We start from the raw sequence: 23,833 nt of genomic DNA, 5'->3' as shown, positions 1-23,833 counted from the left end.
CCCTTGACAGGTCGGGTTAGGTCTAGTCCGCAGGTTTCAGTCTACTTTGACATCCATATTTACAGTAACTACTACAGTGATTTGCTAATAAATTGGGTATCACTGGGTTGTGACTTGTGAGCCTCGCAAACCGTAGGATAATTTTCTCCAAACTGAAATACTAATTTATTTCTGTATTTCTTTAGTTTTACATTTTTGCTATATTTTCTGTATTTTTTTAGTTTTACATTTTTGCTATATCTTTGTTGTTTTATATTATATATTTACCCTTTGTATCAATATCTGTTATACCAAAGCGTAATTCATAGTGCTCATGACCCTCCTAAACATCTTACGGTGCCCATGTGCTGACACGAATAAGACCATACGAGTACGAGGAATACTGTAACCTGCAATAATTTTGGACGGAGAAGAATATTTTCATATAACATATATAGGAATGGGATGAGTGAAAGCAGAGAGATATTTAGAAAGTGAGATTGGAGGACAACTGAAAATGGCGAACCCTAGTGTTGTGAAAGTCGTTGTGCCACGCATGTTGTCTGCTCCGATTGAGAAGTTGGCTTTAAGGTGATATATGGGGGATGAACCTCAGAATAGCTTGGAAGAAGAAAACATGAAGAATGCATGCATAATCAACTACCAAATCTTCATTTAATGTGTTTATCACTCCTAACTTTTGGTACAATTTAAATTCATCACTTGGATTATAGGATTTGGCATTTCCGTCCAATGATTTGTGTTCCTTATTATTAGGCGTGTTCATCAATTATTTCCAATTGTTATACACTGAAACACGATTCACATAATTATGTGAATCATTGTGACGCATAGCAAATATGTATATTATTAAATTAACTTGTAGTAGAATTAAAATGGTACTTTAATGTTGCTATAATGAATTTATTGTGTGTATAAAATGAAATTAAACAACAGAGTTCATACAGATATGTATTTGTCAAATGAACTTGTAATAAAATTAAAATGATATTTTAGTATTGCTATAATGGATCTATTGTATGTATAAGATGAAACTGAATAGCGAAACTCAAACAAATATGTATATTGTCAAATTAAGTTAACGTGTTTTGGAATAAAAATGATATTTTGGTGTTGCTCTAATAAACCTATTGTATGTATAAAATGAAACTGAATAGCGAAACTATAACAAATATGTATATTGTCAAATTAAGTGTTTTGGAATAAAAATGATATTTTAGTATTGCTCTAATAAACCTATTGTATGTATAAAATGAAACTAGATAGCAAATACATGAAATGTAATTAAAATTATAATTCAGCATCACTATAATAAAATTAGTGTGTATAAAAAATAAAATTAAAACAAAACTCATATCAATATGGTCTACACTGATTTTCATAGACTATGGACCCCAGTAAAATTTGCCAATTATTTCTCAAATTAAACTACTTAGCTTACTACCTCCCCAGTAATATGATGCCCAATTTTATTATTATTGTTATTATTATTGAAACACTTATAATTGGATCTCTACAATGTAGTATTTGTTCTAAATTTTCTCAATCATTATAACAGATATTTCATCAAATCACATAGTAGTTGACACAATTTTGTTATATTTAGTTCTAAAATAGTTTATTTTCTGTTTACGTGATGAGTTTGTCATTTGTTTTTTTTTTTTTTTTTTTTTTTTTTGAAAACTGTTTGTTTGTCATTTGTTGAAACAATAAAAAATAAAAATAAAACATAGCATATATATATTGAGCTTGCCAAATGTATGGCGCAACTTCTTTTTCTTTTTAATCGAACTAGTATTTTCGCCCGTGTGTTGCACGGAATGGATTTGTTATAATATTTAAAGAATATTTGGATCAATATACAGTTATATATATTATAACATCGAATATTATATAGCGCAATTGATGAAATTGATTGGATCGATTATGTTTTCTGATGTTTTCCTTTGAATTAGAACAAATAATTGTCCAATTATCCGGGCGTGGATAATTTTTTTTATTATATATTGAGATAATAAAAATAAAGATGAAATTATAAAAAATTCTAATATTGAACGTGTACATTTATTTGATTATAAGATTAGTACAAAAATATTACTCAATTAATTGAGTAATATATGACTTGTTTGTCTAAAATTATCTTAAAAAGATCTATAAGTAATATGACTTATATAATTATATTATGACTTATATAATTATATTATTACTAAAATAAATATGAGAAAATGAGAAATAAATTAATTGTAATTATTATAAAAATAAATTCAACGACCAATGCTTAACTTAATTATCATAATAATTATTAGGCAATTATTATTAGTCAATTACACTAATATATGTGTAATTATACTTTTATACTTTAAGTATATTCATTTTCCCCATATTGCATTTAGTTTTATCTTCCTCCTCCATATTTGAATGAATTAATTTTGATTATTATAAAAATCTAACAACCCATGTTCAATTAATTTTTTTTAAAGTTTAAATAACTTGGAGTTTTCAAAAGGAAAGTATAATTAACTATTAAAGTTTTTAAATAATTTTCAGTCAATTATTAATATCCTTTTCTTTTCCCGATAAATGATTTTACTTTTATTAATAGTGTTGATACGTGAGTATACATATTATCAATTTATAGATATTAGTTAATTTCTATTTTACATTTTCTTAACAAATAAGCTTTATTAATTATTTAACCAATAAAATATTTCATTAATTGACTACAAAAGTTTAGGAGGGGAATGAAATAGGAGGATTTTACTTTTATATATAGTATAGAATATAGATTACGATCTTTTTATATTTTAAATCAATTAGTAATATCATTTTTCTCGGAATAATGGTCAAATAAACCATTGAACTACACACAAAACTGCAATTAGGCCATCGAACTCAAAAAGAATGCAATTGGATTCCTGAACTATATAAACTCATGCAATTAAGTACAAATTGACATGTTTTCAAAAAAAAAAAAGTCCAAATTGACCTGTTTACCTACAATTGTGATGACATGGTGGTTACTAATTTTAAAATAAACTTTTTAAATATAATTTAATTAAAATAATTAAATAATAATAATAATAATAAAATTAAAAAAAAAACAGACGTCTCCGGCAGTTCTTCTATTTTTTTTAATTTTTTTTAATTATTAGTGCCGATTGTTATGTGTAAATTAATATCAGGCAACCTTATCTAGGAAAAATGAAAAGAATTACGTAGTAATATTTACCTAATTTTCGTTCCATTTTTAATTGATGATGTAGAATATTATTATTGAAATATTTCCGTTTCATTTTTCTATTTCCGTTCCTTTTTTAATTTATCTTTAATATTGTTTATAATATGCCTTTTATTATTTATGATGTAGAATGTTTTCCTTTTTTAATTAAATTGCAATGATATGACCATTTCCTTTTTCATTTTAGTTAATTATGGATATTTTTTTTATTTACAGTCAATTATTAATATTCATTTCCTTTTATATATTCAATCAATTAGTAACATCAGATTCATTTTTAGTCGATTTTTTTTTTATATTCAGTTAATTAGTCAATTAGAATAATAGATTCACTGGTATTTTTACCTAATTTCTGTTCTATTTTTNTTTTTTTTTTTTTTTTTTTTTTTTTTTTTTTTTTGAAAACTGTTTGTTTGTCATTTGTTGAAACAATAAAAAATAAAAATAAAACATAGCATATATATATTGAGCTTGCCAAATGTATGGCGCAACTTCTTTTTCTTTTTAATCGAACTAGTATTTTCGCCCGTGTGTTGCACGGAATGGATTTGTTATAATATTTAAAGAATATTTGGATCAATATACAGTTATATATATTATAACATCGAATATTATATAGCGCAATTGATGAAATTGATTGGATCGATTATGTTTTCTGATGTTTTCCTTTGAATTAGAACAAATAATTGTCCAATTATCCGGGCGTGGATAATTTTTTTTATTATATATTGAGATAATAAAAATAAAGATGAAATTATAAAAAATTCTAATATTGAACGTGTACATTTATTTGATTATAAGATTAGTACAAAAATATTACTCAATTAATTGAGTAATATATGACTTGTTTGTCTAAAATTATCTTAAAAAGATCTATAAGTAATATGACTTATATAATTATATTATGACTTATATAATTATATTATTACTAAAATAAATATGAGAAAATGAGAAATAAATTAATTGTAATTATTATAAAAATAAATTCAACGACCAATGCTTAACTTAATTATCATAATAATTATTAGGCAATTATTATTAGTCAATTACACTAATATATGTGTAATTATACTTTTATACTTTAAGTATATTCATTTTCCCCATATTGCATTTAGTTTTATCTTCCTCCTCCATATTTGAATGAATTAATTTTGATTATTATAAAAATCTAACAACCCATGTTCAATTAATTTTTTTTAAAGTTTAAATAACTTGGAGTTTTCAAAAGGAAAGTATAATTAACTATTAAAGTTTTTAAATAATTTTCAGTCAATTATTAATATCCTTTTCTTTTCCCGATAAATGATTTTACTTTTATTAATAGTGTTGATACGTGAGTATACATATTATCAATTTATAGATATTAGTTAATTTCTATTTTACATTTTCTTAACAAATAAGCTTTATTAATTATTTAACCAATAAAATATTTCATTAATTGACTACAAAAGTTTAGGAGGGGAATGAAATAGGAGGATTTTACTTTTATATATAGTATAGAATATAGATTACGATCTTTTTATATTTTAAATCAATTAGTAATATCATTTTTCTCGGAATAATGGTCAAATAAACCATTGAACTACACACAAAACTGCAATTAGGCCATCGAACTCAAAAAGAATGCAATTGGATTCCTGAACTATATAAACTCATGCAATTAAGTACAAATTGACATGTTTTCAAAAAAAAAAAAGTCCAAATTGACCTGTTTACCTACAATTGTGATGACATGGTGGTTACTAATTTTAAAATAAACTTTTTAAATATAATTTAATTAAAATAATTAAATAATAATAATAATAATAAAATTAAAAAAAAAACAGACGTCTCCGGCAGTTCTTCTATTTTTTTTAATTTTTTTTAATTATTAGTGCCGATTGTTATGTGTAAATTAATATCAGGCAACCTTATCTAGGAAAAATGAAAAGAATTACGTAGTAATATTTACCTAATTTTCGTTCCATTTTTAATTGATGATGTAGAATATTATTATTGAAATATTTCCGTTTCATTTTTCTATTTCCGTTCCTTTTTTAATTTATCTTTAATATTGTTTATAATATGCCTTTTATTATTTATGATGTAGAATGTTTTCCTTTTTTAATTAAATTGCAATGATATGACCATTTCCTTTTTCATTTTAGTTAATTATGGATATTTTTTTTATTTACAGTCAATTATTAATATTCATTTCCTTTTATATATTCAATCAATTAGTAACATCAGATTCATTTTTAGTCGATTTTTTTTTTATATTCAGTTAATTAGTCAATTAGAATAATAGATTCACTGGTATTTTTACCTAATTTCTGTTCTATTTTTAATTAATGATGTAGAATATTATTATTGAAATATTTTCATTCTATTTTTAATTTACCTTTACTATTTTTAAAATTTAAAATATGTCTTTATTATTCTTATGTTTTTATATATAGTATAGATTAATATTATGCTAATTATGACATCCATGTATTATGAATAAGTATGGTAATTAAGGAGTATATATTATAATTAAAAAATAATGTATATTTTAATTTCGTTTAATTATGGACGAAATATGTGTATGTTTAATTTTCTTTAATTGTATCCGTAATATATATGTGTATGTTTAATTTTCTTTAATTATGTCCGTAATATGTGTACCATTAATTTCTTTAATTGATTAGATAAAATTACGGCAAGTATAAAAAATCGTTTAATAAAAGTATAATGTTTGAACTAATTTCTCAATGACCATAATTATTAAGATTTTATTCCAAAGTAACCATTAGCATAATTTTATATGTGTAATAATCTGTGAATTGAAATAATTTACATAATTGTATGGACGTAATAATATGTGAATTAGCATAATAATACGTGAATTGAAATAATTATCATAATTTTGTTAATCTCCTCTAATTATGGATGTAATATGTGTATTATCAATTTCGTTAACTGATTTGATAAAATTTATATTAATTACGAACAACAATATTAATTCATTAGTTGTCATAATTTTTAAGATTTTATTCAAAAGTAATCAAATGAAATGCACGGGTAATTGACATTATCTGAAGTAAAAATATATAAAATTATTGTAAGAATGAAATATCTATGTTTAATGACCATAATAAATTTAGATGTTAAATATAGTGTAATTACCACGGATTATTTAGATGGTAAATAGTATATGGTAATTACCTATATAGATTAGCATATTAAACGGATTAACATATGGAACAATGTTATAAAAAAAGGAAGGAAGCCTTTTAGATAAAATATATTAGGAATAATATCAATTAAATAAAATATCATATGAATTTCTCAATTCTATATTTATAACTACCTTTATAAACATATTTAATAGGAAAATTTAGTTACAAACTTATATTAAGAGTTATGGATTATTATTATTATTATATTATTATTATTATTAGGAAAATTATATTAAGAATTTTAGATTATTATTACTACGGAGTATTATATTATTATTATTATTATTATTATTATTATATTAACATAATAGATTTTNATACAATGTTTTTCCATTAGAAATTACCAATCAAAGTAATGTGATTAAAATATATAATTATAGAAAACATTTGATTGTTCACTACAATCACTCTGAAAATTGTAATTTTACATACGTGATACGCCCATGACAAAATTGGCCTAGCTACTTGAAACCTTATCAGCAAAAATTAAAGCATATTGAGCTATTAAAATCAAACTAAATCACAGTACTACAAAATACTCTATGGAATGCAGACTACACCATAAGGATCTCCAACATGCAGAATGAATCAACTAAAAATTAAATCATACCGCATACCATAACAATTCTACGCGTGTTAAAGTTCGATCTTCGACTTCGTAGAATTACAGATTATAGATCTCTAACTAATAGTGAGAACACAGATATTGGTACGTTGTGAGAGAAGAGTCATTTCTCATCATTATATAGTGGAGGATAAACATAATATGGAAGATTTTTCAAAAGGAAAGTATAATTAATTTTAATTTTATGTAAATATAGATGATTGACATGTAAAAATTTTACTACAATATTATATAATTTTTTCATTCTAATATAGTTAATTACATGTCAATTATATAAATATATATAGATATATAGATATAGATATAGATTATCATATCACTAATCACCAATCACCAATTAATTAATTAATATCAATATCAATCTATATAAATATAAATATTAATATATAACAATATTACCATATCACTAATCACCAATCACCAATTAATTAATTAATATTAATATTAATATATATATATATATATTAATTAATTAATATTAATATTAATATATAACAATATTACCATATCACTAATCACCAATCACCAATTAATTATTCTTTTTTAAAATAATCACCAATTAATTAATTAATATTAATATTAATATATATATATATATATATTAATTAATTAATATTAATATTAATATATATATATATATATTAATATTAATATTAATTAATTAATATATATATATATATATATTAATTAATTAATATTAATATTAATATATATATATATATATTAATATTAATATTAATTAATTAATATATATATATATATATATTAATTAATTAATATTAATATTAATATATATATATATATATTAATATTAATATTAATTAATTAATATATATATATATATATATTAATTAATTAATATTAATATTAATATATAACAATATTACCATATCACTAATCACCAATCACCAATTAATTAATTAATATTAGTATATATTAATATATTATATATTAATATATTAATATTAAGAATAATACCATATACCATATTATCAATTATCAATTATATATCACCAATCACCCATCACCCATCACCATTAATATTAACAATATTACCATTTATCATTATCATATATTACCATAATAATATTATAGGATGGATAATTAATAAAATAATAAAATAATAAATAAATAAAATAAATGATTTTACCAAAATACCCCTAAATTTTGGGGGGAAAATTTGGGAAGAGGAAAATGTTTTTATATATAGTATAGATAGATTGGAGGGGTACCCCAAGACCTCAATAAAGGTTCATCTCGTAGACATGTCTAGACCAACAGAGCAAATGCCAAATCTCCCACGCAAGGCTCTCAAACTCTCTCCAAATCCACACATTAATTTTCAATATAACAATTAAGTAATAATTGAACGGTTTTCACAAATACAACTAATTAATTAATAATGTTTTGAAATTAATTAAATTTTAGATATAATTATATCATGATCAAACCCAAACTCCTACATATATATATATATATATATATATATATATATATATATATATATATATATATATATATATATATTAGCGAAAGTTTAACTTTTTTTTTTTTACTTACATAATAGCATACGCCACGTTTTAGTTTTAAGACGTTGGACTCAATCTTCTAAGTCTCGGCTCAACAAACTATAAAATACTCTGTATTAAGAATAAAAATAATGGAGTGAGAGAGACATTTAAAAAGAAAAAACACAAATGACAGAGAACTAACACACTACACACATTGTTACTTTTATCTTTTCTTAATCTCTCTCTCTCTTCTACCCGGTGTTCTTCTGATCTTCTTGGAAGGAAAATTATGCATGAAAAAAAGAAAAAAGAAAAAAAAAGAAATCATATGCCGCCCATGAACTCGGAGTAATAGTGGTGGCCAGCAACCGCCGCCTAATTTGGTGTCTTAAGGTTGGGAGTGCATACAATGCATGAATTTGGCTGCATGCAATTAAGGAATTTGAACAGAATGCACAACCACATCAAACACACCAAAATTGTATCTTTGTATTTTTATTTTTATTTTTATAGACTAAATTAATAATCCATTTATGGAGTACAATTTTAGCGAGAATTTTCTACTGAAAAAGTTTTGTTCTTGTTCATGATTTAAATGAGTTGGACGGTAAAAATATACGGCGTAACTTTTACTTTTACTTTTACATAAACTTTTTTTTTGGTTATATTTTATTAATGATTTAGTTATGTTGATTGAACATGGTTTTTTAAAATAATTATATATGGAAGAACTATTACGAGAAACGTACCCTAATTATGGCAGGGAAGCAAATTATTGCACAAATTAGATGACAATACGTTTTGATAATCTAGAGTTGCGATTTTATGTCTTCGTCGTACTTCCGATAGGCATTCGTGCTTTATTCATGGTCGAACAGTAGTTGTAATTTTTTGTTATAACTTCTCTCAAAAGGTTGAATCTTCAACCCTGTTACAATAATTCAAAGTCAACCATTAATTCTACCATTTAAAACCATCTATAGTTTTTCTTCTTTTTTTTTTCTTTTTTTTTTCTTTTTTGTAAATACGTACATAAATTTAATGTTCCTTAAAAATGAGATGATTAATTTTTTTTTTGAGAACCAAATGAGATGATTAATTAAAGCATAGTTTTTGACAAAGCACTCTTATAGATTATAAGTTTAAATCTAAAACTTCTAATTAAATCAAAAGATATTTGTATTATCTCATTCATACTCAATAAATATTAAAGCATAAGTGTATATGCTATCTTGAGAGGGATGTCGAGTGGTAGAACATAATTATTGTATCAAAATATTACGAACTTTATTTTTGCTAACAACCTACTCTATTGATCTATGTGAATAGTTTATAATTTTTCTCGTCGTCAATAAAAGAAAAAAAAGAAAAAAAGCATAAGTATTCTGCTATAACGTCGCACTCTTGCCTAACTAATGTCTCCATGTCCATTTATATTAATTTAAGGAATTATTAATCCAATGAATGAGCTGGGATGGCGGCATTGCTTTTCTCCTGCTCATACATGAAACACACACTCCATATGATCCATCCTCACGCTGATCTATCAACGAATTAGTTGACATTTTGAAATGCTACCCTACTTCACACGCACGCACAATATAATAATATTATATTTTACCAATATATAATATCCAAATGACAATAAGATAATATATAATATAATGGGAAGATAGAGAATATATAATATAATGGGAAGAATATGAATATAATATTTTCATGACTACAGTTAATTTCAAGAGTAGTACATTGGCTATTGATTTTTATCTGATCTATTTTTATCATTGATTTCAGTTTGACCATAAGTGATCCTTTGATTATAGATTTTGTTTTAAATTTGGTTCTCCGATTAAATTTTTTATTTAGAAAGCGTTAAATTTAAGGGTAAAAATGTTAAAGTTGATTTTTTTACTGAGATGACAAATTGGGTTAATAAATTTCATACACTAGGTTCATCATTGGTGAGAATGTATATAGAACAATATAATTTGATGCACAAGCTTAGCCAATTTTGATCAAGCTAATGATAAATCTATACCCCAAATTTGAGGCGATTATATCTTTTGTCTAACACCCTTAATTATGTAAATATGGAGAGACGATCTTGTTGACTAATTTTACATTCTTACCATTAAATTTAATGCGTATTACACAAATATTTAACTAGAGGATCAAATTTGAAACAAAATTAATATATAGTCTCGTTTCTAATTGGGGGAAATTCGTTTTTTAAAGTATTTTGTGGTGGGAAAACGGATTAGATATCAAATGAAAATCGATAAATGTAAATTTGATTTGTATAATTGTAGGCAACAAAAGGCATATTAATAATTTATTGGAATAGGTTCAAGTTGACCCTCTAACTACATATTAAAATTTAATTTGACCCTCAAACTAAGAAATCTTCAATTGAACTACCAAACTATTTAAAATGATAGTGGTGGTAGCAGTGGTGGTCATTATATTGTTGTGTTGGTGGTGGTGAGAGTTTTTTGCATTTTTAGTCCTACGTCTATAGTGGCACTTGTAGGATTGGTCCACGACTTTCAAACTTTGCAATTTTGGTCCATGCCTATTGTTTTTGTTGCAAAAATGGTCCTTCCGACTCCGGAAAACAAAAACTGACGGATTTTCCGACAATTTTTCGCCTGAAAAAAATTCTCCTTTCAAGTAGGATTAAAATTGACATTTCTAAACAATTAATTTAAGTTAAAACAAATTCATTTCTAATAATATATGTACTCAATTTAATTATTTTTGATTTTGGTAAACTAATTAAAGTTAAAACTAATTATTTTTTAAAAGCATACGTAGCCAAGTTAATCTTAGTAAAATTAAATACAAATTCAAAAGTATTTTTTACTTTTTCGTTTAAATTTAAATTATATTTACTTTTTAGCAAATTAAGTACAAATTCAAGATCAACAAAAAATAATATTATTAAGATTAAATTTAAACTAAAAAATAATATTTGAATAATTTTGCCCAATAGTAACATCTGCCAACACAAAGGAGAATTTTTTAGAAATGTCAATTTTGAATAAAAAGTAAACTAAATTAATTTTTTAGAAATGTTAATTTTTTTTTTTGAGTACCAAATGTCAAAAATCCTACAGTCGGAAATGACAATTTTTTTAGAAATGTCAATTTTAATCCTACTTGAAAGGAATTTATTTTTTCCAGCGAGAAATTGGCGAAAAATATGTCGATTTTTTCCCGGCGAAAAATTGCCGGAAAATCCGTCGGTTTTTATTTTCCGGCGCCGGAAGGACCATTTTTGCAAAAGAAATAATAGTCATGGACCAAAATTGCAAAGTTTGAAAGTCATAGACCAATCCTACAAGTGTCACTATAGTCTTGGGACTAAAAATGCAAAAAGCTCGTGGTGGTGATGCATGTGGTAGTGGGGGGGGGGGTGGTATGGTAGTGGTATTGATGTTGGTAGTGGTGGTGGTGATGGTATGGTAGTGTTGTTGTTGGTGGTGAAGGTGGTGTTGTGGCGGTCATACTAGTGGTTATGGTGGTATTCGTGGTGGTGGTGTGGTGATGGTATGGTACGGTAAAGAATTTGGAAAATTTCTTCCAACAAAGTAGGAAGACATTTTCCACCAAATTGGGCCTTTTCTTTCGTTGACCATAATGAATATTTTTCTTTGACTTTATTTTCTTTGAATACCCAATCACGAAAAAATAAGGGAGATGGAAGTCATTTTTCGTGTTTTCAAATGGACCCTTAGTTTAGAAAACTTGAAAAGTTGAAATTGATCTAGTTAAAAGAAAAAGTATTTAAAAATATCATATCACTATAGAAGAGGTGTGATTTATAATGTGTTTTCTATTTGAACCATTTTATCTAATTAAATTAATTATGTTTCATATTTGTTATTAATATTTTATTGCGTTTTGAAGTATTTTAATTTCTCGACCCCAACAATATGATTTATAGCTTCGCTCATGTTTGTATGTTTTGTTTTATAATTTTTTATTAATAATTAATTTATTATTATGATAACAATATTATTGTATGATTTTAAATTCTTAACTCATTTTTATAAACTATAATCATTTATTTATGAAGGCACTAATAGGTTATTGATTAATTTGCATTTAGGAAAATATCTTGACTTTTTTGTAATGATTATTATTATGTACGTAAAATTGTTAAAAACTTGTGAATATTAATTCTAAGTAATTTGTCATTAGTATTTTGTTTCCTTATATAATTTAAATTTTAAGAATGAAAATATATGTTAACTTCATTTGCGATTTTTTTTTTTTTTTTTGCATGGTCCAGACTTATAAAATGATAAGTCCGGACATTTTCATCTTAAGGGGAACGGGGATACCAAAGCTATTGGATAATGAAATCAATAAAATTATCAAACTCTAATAAACTTATTAAACTATGATAAAATACAACTAATATGCATTTTAAGATTAAAAACATAAATTTGAAAATTTCAATTTAATGAATTATATTAGTTTGACTAAGGTTGACGTACAACTAGGGACGGGGAATTCATGTTCCCAAAATCTTTTTGCAGGATAGTGATGGGAAAAGAATTCTTTCCTTAGATGAAGATGGGGCTGAGGTAAGTATACCCTCCCTCTCTACCCTGTTATCATCCCTATCTTTTATAATTTCCTATTCCAATGTTTGCAAATCAAAAAATGTCAAATTTTTTTTTTTAGTACCACTGATGCTGGTCACCTACTGAGACTCGAATCCACTCTCATCATCTATGTGGGAGTGTAAACTGGAATACCGGGTGCCACTAGACCACAAGGTCTTTAGCATGTCAAATTTCAATTAACTTAAATATTGTTGTTATGCTTTGAAAATGTTTTGAAATTGCAAGAATCTAAATAAAATAATTGTGAATTATAACAACAATAACAATAATAATAACTTTATCTACTGAGTTAATATCACAAATGGTTCTCTGACTATTGGGGTAGTACTCCTTTTAGTCCTTACTTTTAATTCGACCACAAATAGTCCTCTGACTTTTATTTTTTATCACAAATAGTCCTCTGTTAAAATTTCTGTTAAATAGGTGTTAAATCTAGGGGTATCATCGTCAAATTGATATATATAATGGTCATAAAATAAAAATGTTTAGAATTTTTCACCAACAAGCATAATTGAAACAATTAACAAATATAAATACTCCTAAATAAAAAGACAATACACCTTATTCTAGTAATTTTGCGTACAAAATGAAGATTTAATATTAGAGCTATCTGTTTTAATTTAACCAACAGATTAAAATGGAAGAAATTTTTTTTCAAAAACCTTGCTTCCATCATTTTCATGGTTGTTCATACATGGCCGATTAATAGATTTCACTCTTCATTAACCGATCAAACATTTTGTTTGGACATAACTGAAGGCCGCCACCGTTGAATTAATATAATTAATCAAGTACAAAAAACGAACATTAATCATGAATTTTTATTTAATTTGTTCATTTATGTAATTTGTCACGTCCATTTTGTTTTTATATTTATTAACTTAATGTTTATTAATGTTTGAAATTAATTATGTTGTCATATAATTCAAAAAAGAAGTAATCATAATAATATTAATCGATTTGACGATATTACCCCTAGATTTAACACCTATTTAACAAAAATTTCAACAGAAGACTATTTGTGGTCAAAAATGAAAGTCAGATGACCATTTGTGGTCGAATTAAAAGTCAAGGACTAAAATGAGTACTAGTCCAATAGTTAGAGGACCATTTGTGGTATTAACTCTTATCTACTTACATATCTATCTACCACTATAAATATACGTATTCATTACTTTCTTCCTTTATTACAATCTTCTACCTTCTCCATTCCTTGTACTTACATTAACATGCATAAGCTACTTACATTCACTTAAATTATTATTATTATTATTATTATTATTAGTCAAAATATGAATGAATTTTTAAAGTTAGATGAAATTGATAAGTTATTAGTTTAGATATTTTTAATCTTATATTTATGTACCGTCGATATCCGGGTGTAAATTTGGTTCCAACATTAAAACTAAAATTTATATAAACCTAACTTTGAAAGTAAAGAAATTATAAATTTATTGTTCAAATCAATTATATATATTTAAAATGTCCCACTCAATCAAAAGATGACTTGAAACTTTGAAACCATCATCTGATCTTATTACACTTTTTGGATCCTATAAATGATTAAGAAAAATGTTTGTTATAATTAAATCTCACTTTATGACTTTAATCATAAAAGATCACAAGGAGGCAAACATTGAACACTCTAACTAAGTGTCAGACTTGTAACAACTATCTAAGTAACTTAATTGGATGAGTTATCCAAGCAAGTCAACTTATTTATATGTATGATGTATCCCACTATTTGTGTGTATATTTTTAGTTCTAATATCAAGTTTGGTGGTGTAGCGTTCCTTAGCTAGTTTGATTAAGTGGTGGCTTGAACCAATGGCGAATGCATAGGAGAGTGAGGAGAGGGCATCATGCAATCCTCCAATCGCCGAAAGGATAAGCTGATCTTCAAATTCCTCCGGCACTGCTTCTTTGCCGACGCCGCCGCCCCCTTCCACTGAAGCACAGAGGTTCGGATCCTCGTCAGCGCCACCCTCATGGTTTCATCGTCCATATTCGCAAAGCACACTCGAAACCAACCGGCTTCGTGGCAGTGGAACGAACATCCAGGGGAGACATTCAGTTTCATTTCATTAATAATCATCTTCCAGAGCTCCAATTCTGCGGCGAAAGTTGGTTCCTTAAGGAGGTTTCTCAAATTCATCCACACAAACAGCCCGCCGTTGCTCTTCAGAGTCTCTATCCCCACTTGGGCTAGTCCGCGCGTGAAGCTCTCGTGCCTCTTCCTTAGCCTTTCCGAGCTTTGTTTAATGAATTTTCCCACGAATTCTTGGTCTGATAACATTGCAGCAATCAGGTGTTGTGTCTGCGTTGAAACTAACCCGAAACTCGACATTTTTCTGGCGCAGCTCACGACGGCGTCGTTGTAGGAGTAGATTATCCCCACTCTGAATCCTGGGAACCCCATATCCTTGGATAGACTATACACGATGTGTATAAGGTCAGGATTGGATGGGACTTCCTGGATTATCTGGGCAATGCTGATGAATTCTGGCTGGCTAAAGACCGTGGCTGCGTAGATTTCGTCGCATACTAGGTGAATGTTTTTGTCGTTGACAAAACGCACGATGTCGTGTAACGTGTCCCTGTCTAAAACAGTGCCGAGTGGATTGGAAGGATTGTTTATGAGCAATCCTTTGACTCTGATGTTCTCTTGTTGAGCCTTCTTATATGCAGATTCCAGTGCAGTTCTGGTGACTTTGAAATCATTTGAACTCTCACACACTACTGGGTAAAGCTCTACCCCTGTTCTCCACCTCAAATCTCTATCAAACCTGCATGGGCAACACATAAATATATGTCAAACTCTTAATTAATTAGCTTTAATCCAAAAGGATTACAGTACTTAGTAAATTTGTTATTAGAATCATATATAATTATTATTATTAATGAATGAAATGAAAAGCTTAATTACATACCCAGGATAATATGGAGTTGGGACCAGAAATGCTTCGCTGGAATTCGCCAAACAGAAGGCCAGTGTTTCATGAGCTCCGGTGGCACCTCCGCTCATAACGATCCTGTCGGGCTCGAATTTCACTGTGTCTCCCCTTACTTTCTCCATGAATCTTGCTACAGCCTGCAGTAAATTAATCATATGGTTTCAGAATTTTAGTCAACTGATGATAAAAAAAACCCAACAAAAAGAGAAAACAATAATATAGTAGAATGAAAGTAGATTATCCGATCCTTACACTTCTAAATTCCGGCAATCCATGGTAGTCTTGATAAATCGCAATATCTTTGAACTCTTCTGCTCCTTGGGGCGTGCAAATGGAGGCTCTGGGGTTGTTCAATACCCACTTCTTAATCAAATCAAAGCAGAGCTGCAAATTAAAAACCAAATTAAAAGGGAAAAAAAAAGATCAGAGCTTGAGCTTGAGCTGGCGATTTCCATTAATGCACATGAAATTACAATATAATTCTTGAAAATTAATGAAGTTTTAAAAAGTTACCTGGTTTTCTGCTAAGCCCATTTGGATAACACCCTCAGGGTTATGTTTAGGATGGAAAGGATCATTATCATAAGCCTTCCAACCATCAAAGTAGGCCGAGTTTTCTCCATGTCCGTCATTAGTAGCAATTCTGGACAAGATTTGTGTCTGTTCCATTATCAACTTCAAAGGAGTAAGAAGGATCTGAGGCGGGTGTAATTAATTTGTATGGTTTAGGATGAGAGAGTAGTAGAGAATGTTTTTGTGGCTTACAAGGTTGTGTTGTCTGTGTGGGATGAATCATATAGAGGGCTTTATATAGAGTTGTTTAGGAGTGGAGATGTTTCTGTGAACTCCAAATTGAAATTCGATCTGTTCTGTACAAGTGTACAGCAATTTGGAGATACGGTAGCTGATATGTAGACTGCTTTCCACCTAATTAATACAAAATATTACGTATGCGAAGTGAACTGTATATGGTCCCCCATGTCTCTCACTTATCAGTTTTTATAAGTCTTATCGTCCTGTGATGTTTCTCGGTTCGCCTAATCCGTCCAATTATCAATGAAGTTATTTCACGATTTCTTAACTGTTTTGTATGTGTGATTAAGAAAGAGAAAGTGGGAGTAGAAAAAAAAAATAAAACACAAATAATTTTAAAAAATTTTAAAATGCAGAAGAGTCAGGTGCGCCTGACGTCTACACTGCACGCGCCCGCTGAGCCATAAATGATAGCCACGCGTGGCGGTCACATGTGATATTCATTTGAAATGAGTCCCAAAAGTTAGATTTATCTCTTTATTTGTTGGGAGAGCTTCTCCCTTCTCTCTCTTGCATTTCTCTCCTCCAAGTGGCATTTTTTTTCTTAAGATCAGTGAAAGCTCCACTAGTGTGGATGCTCTAAGCCTTGATTATATGTTCAATATTCTTTGTTGCATAAAACGAAAATTTTAATCCTACATTCAATTTAGTATTTGTGAGTTGTGACGGCTATGTTGGGCGGAGGCTAGTAAGAGTCAAGTTCAACACCGTACCATGTGGCTAATAGGCTAGGAGGATTTGTTGGGAAGAGATCAGTAAAGGGTCAAGTCCAACACTTAACTCTAAAAAATGTGTGGTAGTATAAAGAAATAAAATTGCGCCTTCTCTGTAAATTATAATTTTTGGCGTAATAGTAGGTGTTTAATATTAACTTGTTATATGTTAGATATTCTTGTATTTACATGAGTATACAAAAGTATTAAACATATAGCCTTCACAAGTAACTATATATATACCATAAATTTTACTCAATTAAAAATAAATTTTACAAAATACTATTTAAAAAAAAAAACTTACAATTAATTTATTCATGATACTAGTTAATTAAGACTGAAACTATACTTAATTAAGTTGACATTGATTTGCAAAATTCTTAAATGTGATTTAATAAGCTGTCAAGTTATTAAACCTTGATAGCATAAATTAGTTTGGAATTAAGGTGTTGAGTTATACTATGATGCCAAGTGATTAACAAATAATAATGTATGACAAGCCACATGGTTAGATGTCTTGATAGCATAAATTAGTTTGGAATTAAGGTGTTGAGTTATACTATGATGTCAAGTGATTAACAAATAATAATGTATGACAAGCCACGTGGTTAGATGTGTAACCGTATGTTAACCAATGTTACAAAAATCGCGCCTAGACGCAAGGCGGTGTCCGACTGCGTCAAGAAAAGTCGAAATCGGCCTCTTCCGGAACTGGCTACCTAGCTGGTCTAGGCGGCGCCTAGCCACCCAAACAAAGCAATCCGTTTTTTTAAGGGTTATTCGCCAAAGCGAAGTCGTTTTGGCAAATAACCAAAAATATGTTAAAATCGGCAAAAGCAAAATCGCAAAGAGAGCAAGACACGCAGTTGGCCAGACGCCGTAGTCCGCATGTCACCTACACATGCCTCTGCCACCGGCCGCCGGTTGCCACCCAAAGTGTAAGGTATTTATTTTTGTTATTAGTTTCAGTTTTTTACTTTGTAGACTAGTTTTAGGTAATTAGGTATTATGATTTGAGTTTTTATAAAAAAAAAGTATTAGGCGCGTAGAAAACTATAATTCTCATCATATTAGATAAAAGCAAACTATAAAATTCATATTCTTTTGATTTATCAGCTCAAACAGTGCCAAGACCGTGTGGTTTAGTGGCACCTTATTGACTCTTTATACTTCAGTAGATAATGCATCAGTGCACTGTAACAGAGTTAAATTCCAAAGTGGGGCTAACTTTTAGTAAAAATTTTAACTTTTCTTACCATAATATGAGGTGATTGGAATTTCCAATCAATCATCAGAAATGGTCAAAAAAATTCATTACCTTGAAAATATAATTTTTTTAACACTTTTTTGAAGTCTGAAAATTTTGATAGTGAATTCAAAATTTGAAAATATATATATATATATATATATATATATATATATATATATATATATATATATATATATATATATATATTCCTTCTCTTATATAGAGAAGAAAGATGCCTTCAAAAAATATATAGAGAAGAAAGACAAAAGAAAGTGGAGTAGGTTTAGCTTTGAAAGGAGTGATTGAGTTGGTTGAAAATATTACTTGTTCCAAAAGATCACGAGTTTGATTCTTACCAATACTTTTTTAGTAGAGTCTGTCGCAAAATCTAGATTTTCACCACTTATCAGTAGTCGAAAATAATAAATTTTTCAACAATAATTATAATATGTTTGATATATTTCGAATTTAATAAAAAAAAAAGAATCATAAAAGTTGTACATCATACTCATTATTAAAATTCAAGCTTATGATAAGTGTAATATAGGATTTCGACAGCTTAAAACAATCACATTCACGCGTCTAACTTTGAGCCTCCTAAGTCCTAATAAATCCCCGACCACAAATTAAAGTGCCCATGTGATCGATCACAGGAATACGACTATACGATGAGTACGAGGAGCGCGTACTCTATATATATTCGTATGTATATGAAACCTAAAATAATTTAGGACAATACATTATAGTATTATACATATATATAGGAATTGAATGACACGTACAAGTAAAAGAACAAAGCTATATATTTATAAAATGCGATTGGAGGGTAACTAAAAATAGCGAGGCATGTGTTGTGAAACTCGTTGTGCCACACTTGATGTGTCTGGTCTGACTGAGAATTTGACTTTAAGGTGAGAAAGGATCATCTGGGCTTGGGAGATGAACATACACGTGAACAATGCATGCATTATGCATATAATCAACACGTCAACTCCCAAATCTCCATTTAATGCGTTTCCCATTCCTTATTTTTCGGTACAGCTTCAATTCTTTTTCTCGTACTGTACTGAATTTTAAAATATTATGTAATTCCTAAATGCAAAAACCACCTTACGGGTTTTAATCCGTGAGACGATTTGGGTCATAATTACTATTATAAGTTGGTCTTGATCTGTCCCGTTTCACGGATTGAGACCTATGAGATGGTCCCACACAAGTGTAACCTTTCATAATAAGATCAAAGTTGATGTACTTTATGGCTTTAATTTGTTTGATAATCGAATCAGACAAACAAAATGGAACGGAAGGAGTATAATTCAATGCTCAACTTTCAGATCGACTAACAATCAACATTTATCTTATGGCCTTGTTTGGTATATAATTTTTTGAATTAGTTTTTAATTGTTCGATGTAGTTTAATTGTTTGACTTGATTAAACAGTTAGTGATTATTTGTTTTGATAAATAGTTTTTTCTGTGTGTTTTAGATCCAAAAAGCTGAGAATGCTACTTTTAGTAGCATTTGTGATCAACTGTTTAGAAAACAAAACAAGCATCCTTTCTCCAAATATAAAAATCTTGACATTCAAATCCAAGATTAACCAATGAATTGAAATAGTTATGCAAGTTATTTTGGCCGTGCTAATTTGAATTGATGTTTTGTTTTTATATTATTATTTAGTCAATTTTTAAAATATTAATATGTATAAATAATTTGTATTTTCAAAATAATTATAATTATTATAACATTATTACTAATAACAACAACAACAAAAAAGTTAAAATATACTTATACCATTATATATAAGTCTTTTTACATATTAACTTCTAAAAATAAATAATTAATTTTACCAAATAATTTCTATAAACAACTAACTTGTTAAAAGCACTAACTGCTAATTGTCAAACAAGGTCTATAGTTGAAACCTTAAACTCGTTCAATTTTTACACTTGCGCGCGCGCAGGGATGAAATAGATAACATAAAATTTGTATCTAGTGTTAAATGAGAATAAATTGCATTCATTATATTCACCACAAAATAATAGACAAATGATATCTATACTTAAATGAAAAATGTAGTGCCATTTTATAAGTTTGAAAAACTTTCTTCGCATCATTTAGGAGAAAAACAACACAGTTTAAAAAAAAATTATTAAAATACTCAAAAGTTTAAATAAAAGAAACAATGGTGTTTTTGTAAATACACAAAAAGTTTTTTCCTACATCATTTTTGAAAAAAAAAATGCTTTTTTTTTTGGACTAAATACCAATAAATTAAATAGATTGAAAATGTTAAAAACACATTGTTTTTTATAATAAATACACATGATTTTTTACCTGCATTATTTTAGACTAAATATTCATGGTCCAAACACAGATTATTTCAATACAAAACGTACACCGTTTTAGTCTAAATATGAATTGAAAGATTAAAAAAATCTGAAATTGCATTATATTTTTCTAAAATTTATTCTATGAACCAAACATGTTGTAATTTTATATTTTTATATTCAGGGGACTCAGTTTGCACCATAATCATAACTAATGAGGGAGGGGTAAACATGTCATTTTTCTTGTTATTATTATTATTATTATTATTATTTTTTAGTTCCACCTGAGGAAAAGCTAAAAAAAATTAAAGTATCTATGACCCTGAAATTAAAAAAAGAAAAAATTAAAAATATTTCTGTCGAATATAGCTTTAGGTTCATATTTTATATTCTAACTTCACAAATATTTTTATTTTTCACCATATGTTATAAACTATTAAACTTTGGTTCATGTGCAAATTTCACTTTTAGTCATCTACTATTGTGACAATGTCACATTTAATTAATCATATTATTTTAATTGTCTATCATTATATTCTTAACTTTTATTTATTTGTCATAATTAGTTATCTATACTATTAATAAAAACAATATCCTCAGTTTTAACTTCCCGCCCAAAACAGACCTATAATATTATGGTTTACGTAATATTGTAAAATATGGTAATACAATTCCTATCCCTAATACAATTGTAAACTAAAATAGAATTCCTAATAAAATATATTCTTCCCTACGTTCCTATTCGTAATACAATTCTAGACTAGAATTACTAATGGTAATAATTCAGTATTGCTAGTGAATATACTCCAGGACCGGTCGGATGCACTCCGGAACCGGTCGGAGGCTGTGCGGTCGGGGAGTCGCTTGGTCGGGAGGCTGACGTGGGCTCGACCGTCACGGGCCGAACAGTGCCCCCGACGGGCTCACGACGCGGCGTGCCAAGGACTGCCACGTACTCCTTCCCGCTTGGGCGTAGAGTGAGGCGGGCGCATGCGCGCCACGTTCCCGCCATGTCGGAGGTCCGGCAACCGCACTTTTCTCCCTTATAAATAGCGCATTTATGAGGAGAGAGGGGGCTTTTTGGCTGTTTCTAGACTAAGACTTAGAGTGAGCTCGGACAGTAGGGAAGCCCATCGCCGACCTGCCGAGCACTTTGAGCACTTTTTGACTTGTAACCGGGTTTGGATCCTTGAGCTAATAAAAGATCGTGTTTTCCGGTTTTCCTTGGTGCCCGTATTTTGCAATATCATTTTGGCGCCGTCCGTGGGGACCGCGACTTAGAAGATATACTTTGCGACAGTGCCGGTCCTTCATGTATCCGAACATGGATTTCTTCAATAACCAAGAAGCCGATGATAACTACGATCTCCGTTCTCACTTGAGCTCCCGAGTGGATCCCAACAACATGGCCGGGTCTCACTTGAGCTCCCGAGTGGATCCCAACAACATGGCCGGGGTGCCACCACCAGAGGCGGTGAACGCCATCCACCAAGACATTCCCTTACCACCAGAGGCGGTGAACGCCATCCACCAAGACATTCCCTTCCCTATGCCTGGGGGCTCGGTCCCCTACCAGTACCCTATGCCTGGTGGACCGATGCCGTACAAATACCCGATGGACCCAACCATGCAGTGGTGGCCGACTTCCCCGAGGTTCTACCCGTAGCCATATGGCTACCCACTTATGCAGCCGATGTATCCCACCATGCCTACTAAGCCGGACGCGACGACTGCCGAGACGATCCCTGCTGTCCCACCTGCGCTGCACCGTTCCCAATCCGAGCGACGATCCCGTGGGTCCGAAACTATGCCCACGGCACCGGCTCGGAGGCCGGCATTGTCTCGGCTCAGTACGTCGGACCGGCCTAAGGGGGTGCCACAGGCGGAGGCATCGCAAACGCGAACCAACGCTTTTGATCGGATCGACGACCCCGATCTCCGACCACGAGGACGCATTACCCGAGGACCTCAATCGATGAGTATCTCAACAACTAGCCATTCCAGCGAAACGAGCTCTTCGTATGTGAAGCCGAAGAAGGATCGCCACACTGGGACCAGTCGGGGCTTGGCTCGGGGGGTGCTTGACCAAGTACGAGCAGAGTTCAACAAATGGAAAAAAGAACAGGCTGAGGCCGGCCCCGGAGGGATGGAAAGCAATCTGTTCCGGGCTCCGTTCACTCAGGACATCATGGACCAGCCGTACCCAATGGACCTTCGTGTGCCGGACATCATGGACCAGCCGTACCCAATGGACCTTCGTGTGCCGGGAAGTAAAGATTATTCTGGGCGAACTGATCCGGAAGAACACATTAACTCTTACCATGGAAACATGCTGATGATGGGGGTGTCTGATGCGGTAATGTGCCGAGCGTTCTATTCGACCTTGACTGGTCGGGCGGCCGAGTGGTTTGCCTCACTCGAACCAGGATCCATTGCCGATTTCGCCGAGCTGGCGAGGAAATTCATCCACCGTTTTGCGATCTCTCGGGCTGCCAAGAAACACTTCACTTCCCTGGAGAAGGCCAAGCAACGAGAAGGCGAGTCCTTGACCCTTTTTAGCAAAAGG

The 23,833-nt window shown here is 29.6% G+C and overlaps 1 protein-coding gene across 2 annotated transcripts in view; it reads right to left on the bottom strand.

Annotated features, from left to right (window-relative positions):
• Positions 1–16,951, bottom strand: part of LOC116000285 (1-aminocyclopropane-1-carboxylate synthase) — a 55,292-nt gene extending 38,341 nt beyond the window's left edge. Inside the window, exons 1-4 of one of the 2 annotated variants that reach the window (XM_031240351.1) lie at positions 16,676–16,951; positions 16,415–16,546; positions 16,139–16,299; positions 14,723–15,994 (exon numbers count right to left, since the gene is read on the bottom strand). In XM_031240351.1, the coding sequence (XP_031096211.1) occupies positions 15,016–15,994; positions 16,139–16,299; positions 16,415–16,546; positions 16,676–16,831 (1,428 nt within the window). In that variant the 5' untranslated portion in view covers positions 16,832–16,951 and the 3' untranslated portion in view covers positions 14,723–15,015. Of the gene's footprint in view, positions 1–14,722; positions 15,995–16,138; positions 16,300–16,414; positions 16,547–16,675 lie in introns of those variants that run through there. The other variant, XM_031240350.1, reaches the window with a different exon arrangement.
• Between the last annotated feature and the right edge of the window lie 6,882 nt (positions 16,952–23,833).

Source organism: Ipomoea triloba, chromosome 12, assembly GCF_003576645.1.
Source record: "Ipomoea triloba cultivar NCNSP0323 chromosome 12, ASM357664v1".
NCBI lineage: Eukaryota > Viridiplantae > Streptophyta > Magnoliopsida > Solanales > Convolvulaceae > Ipomoea > Ipomoea triloba.
The sequence above is the reverse complement of the archived record's forward strand: the minus strand, read 5'-3'. Positions and strand labels throughout refer to the sequence as shown.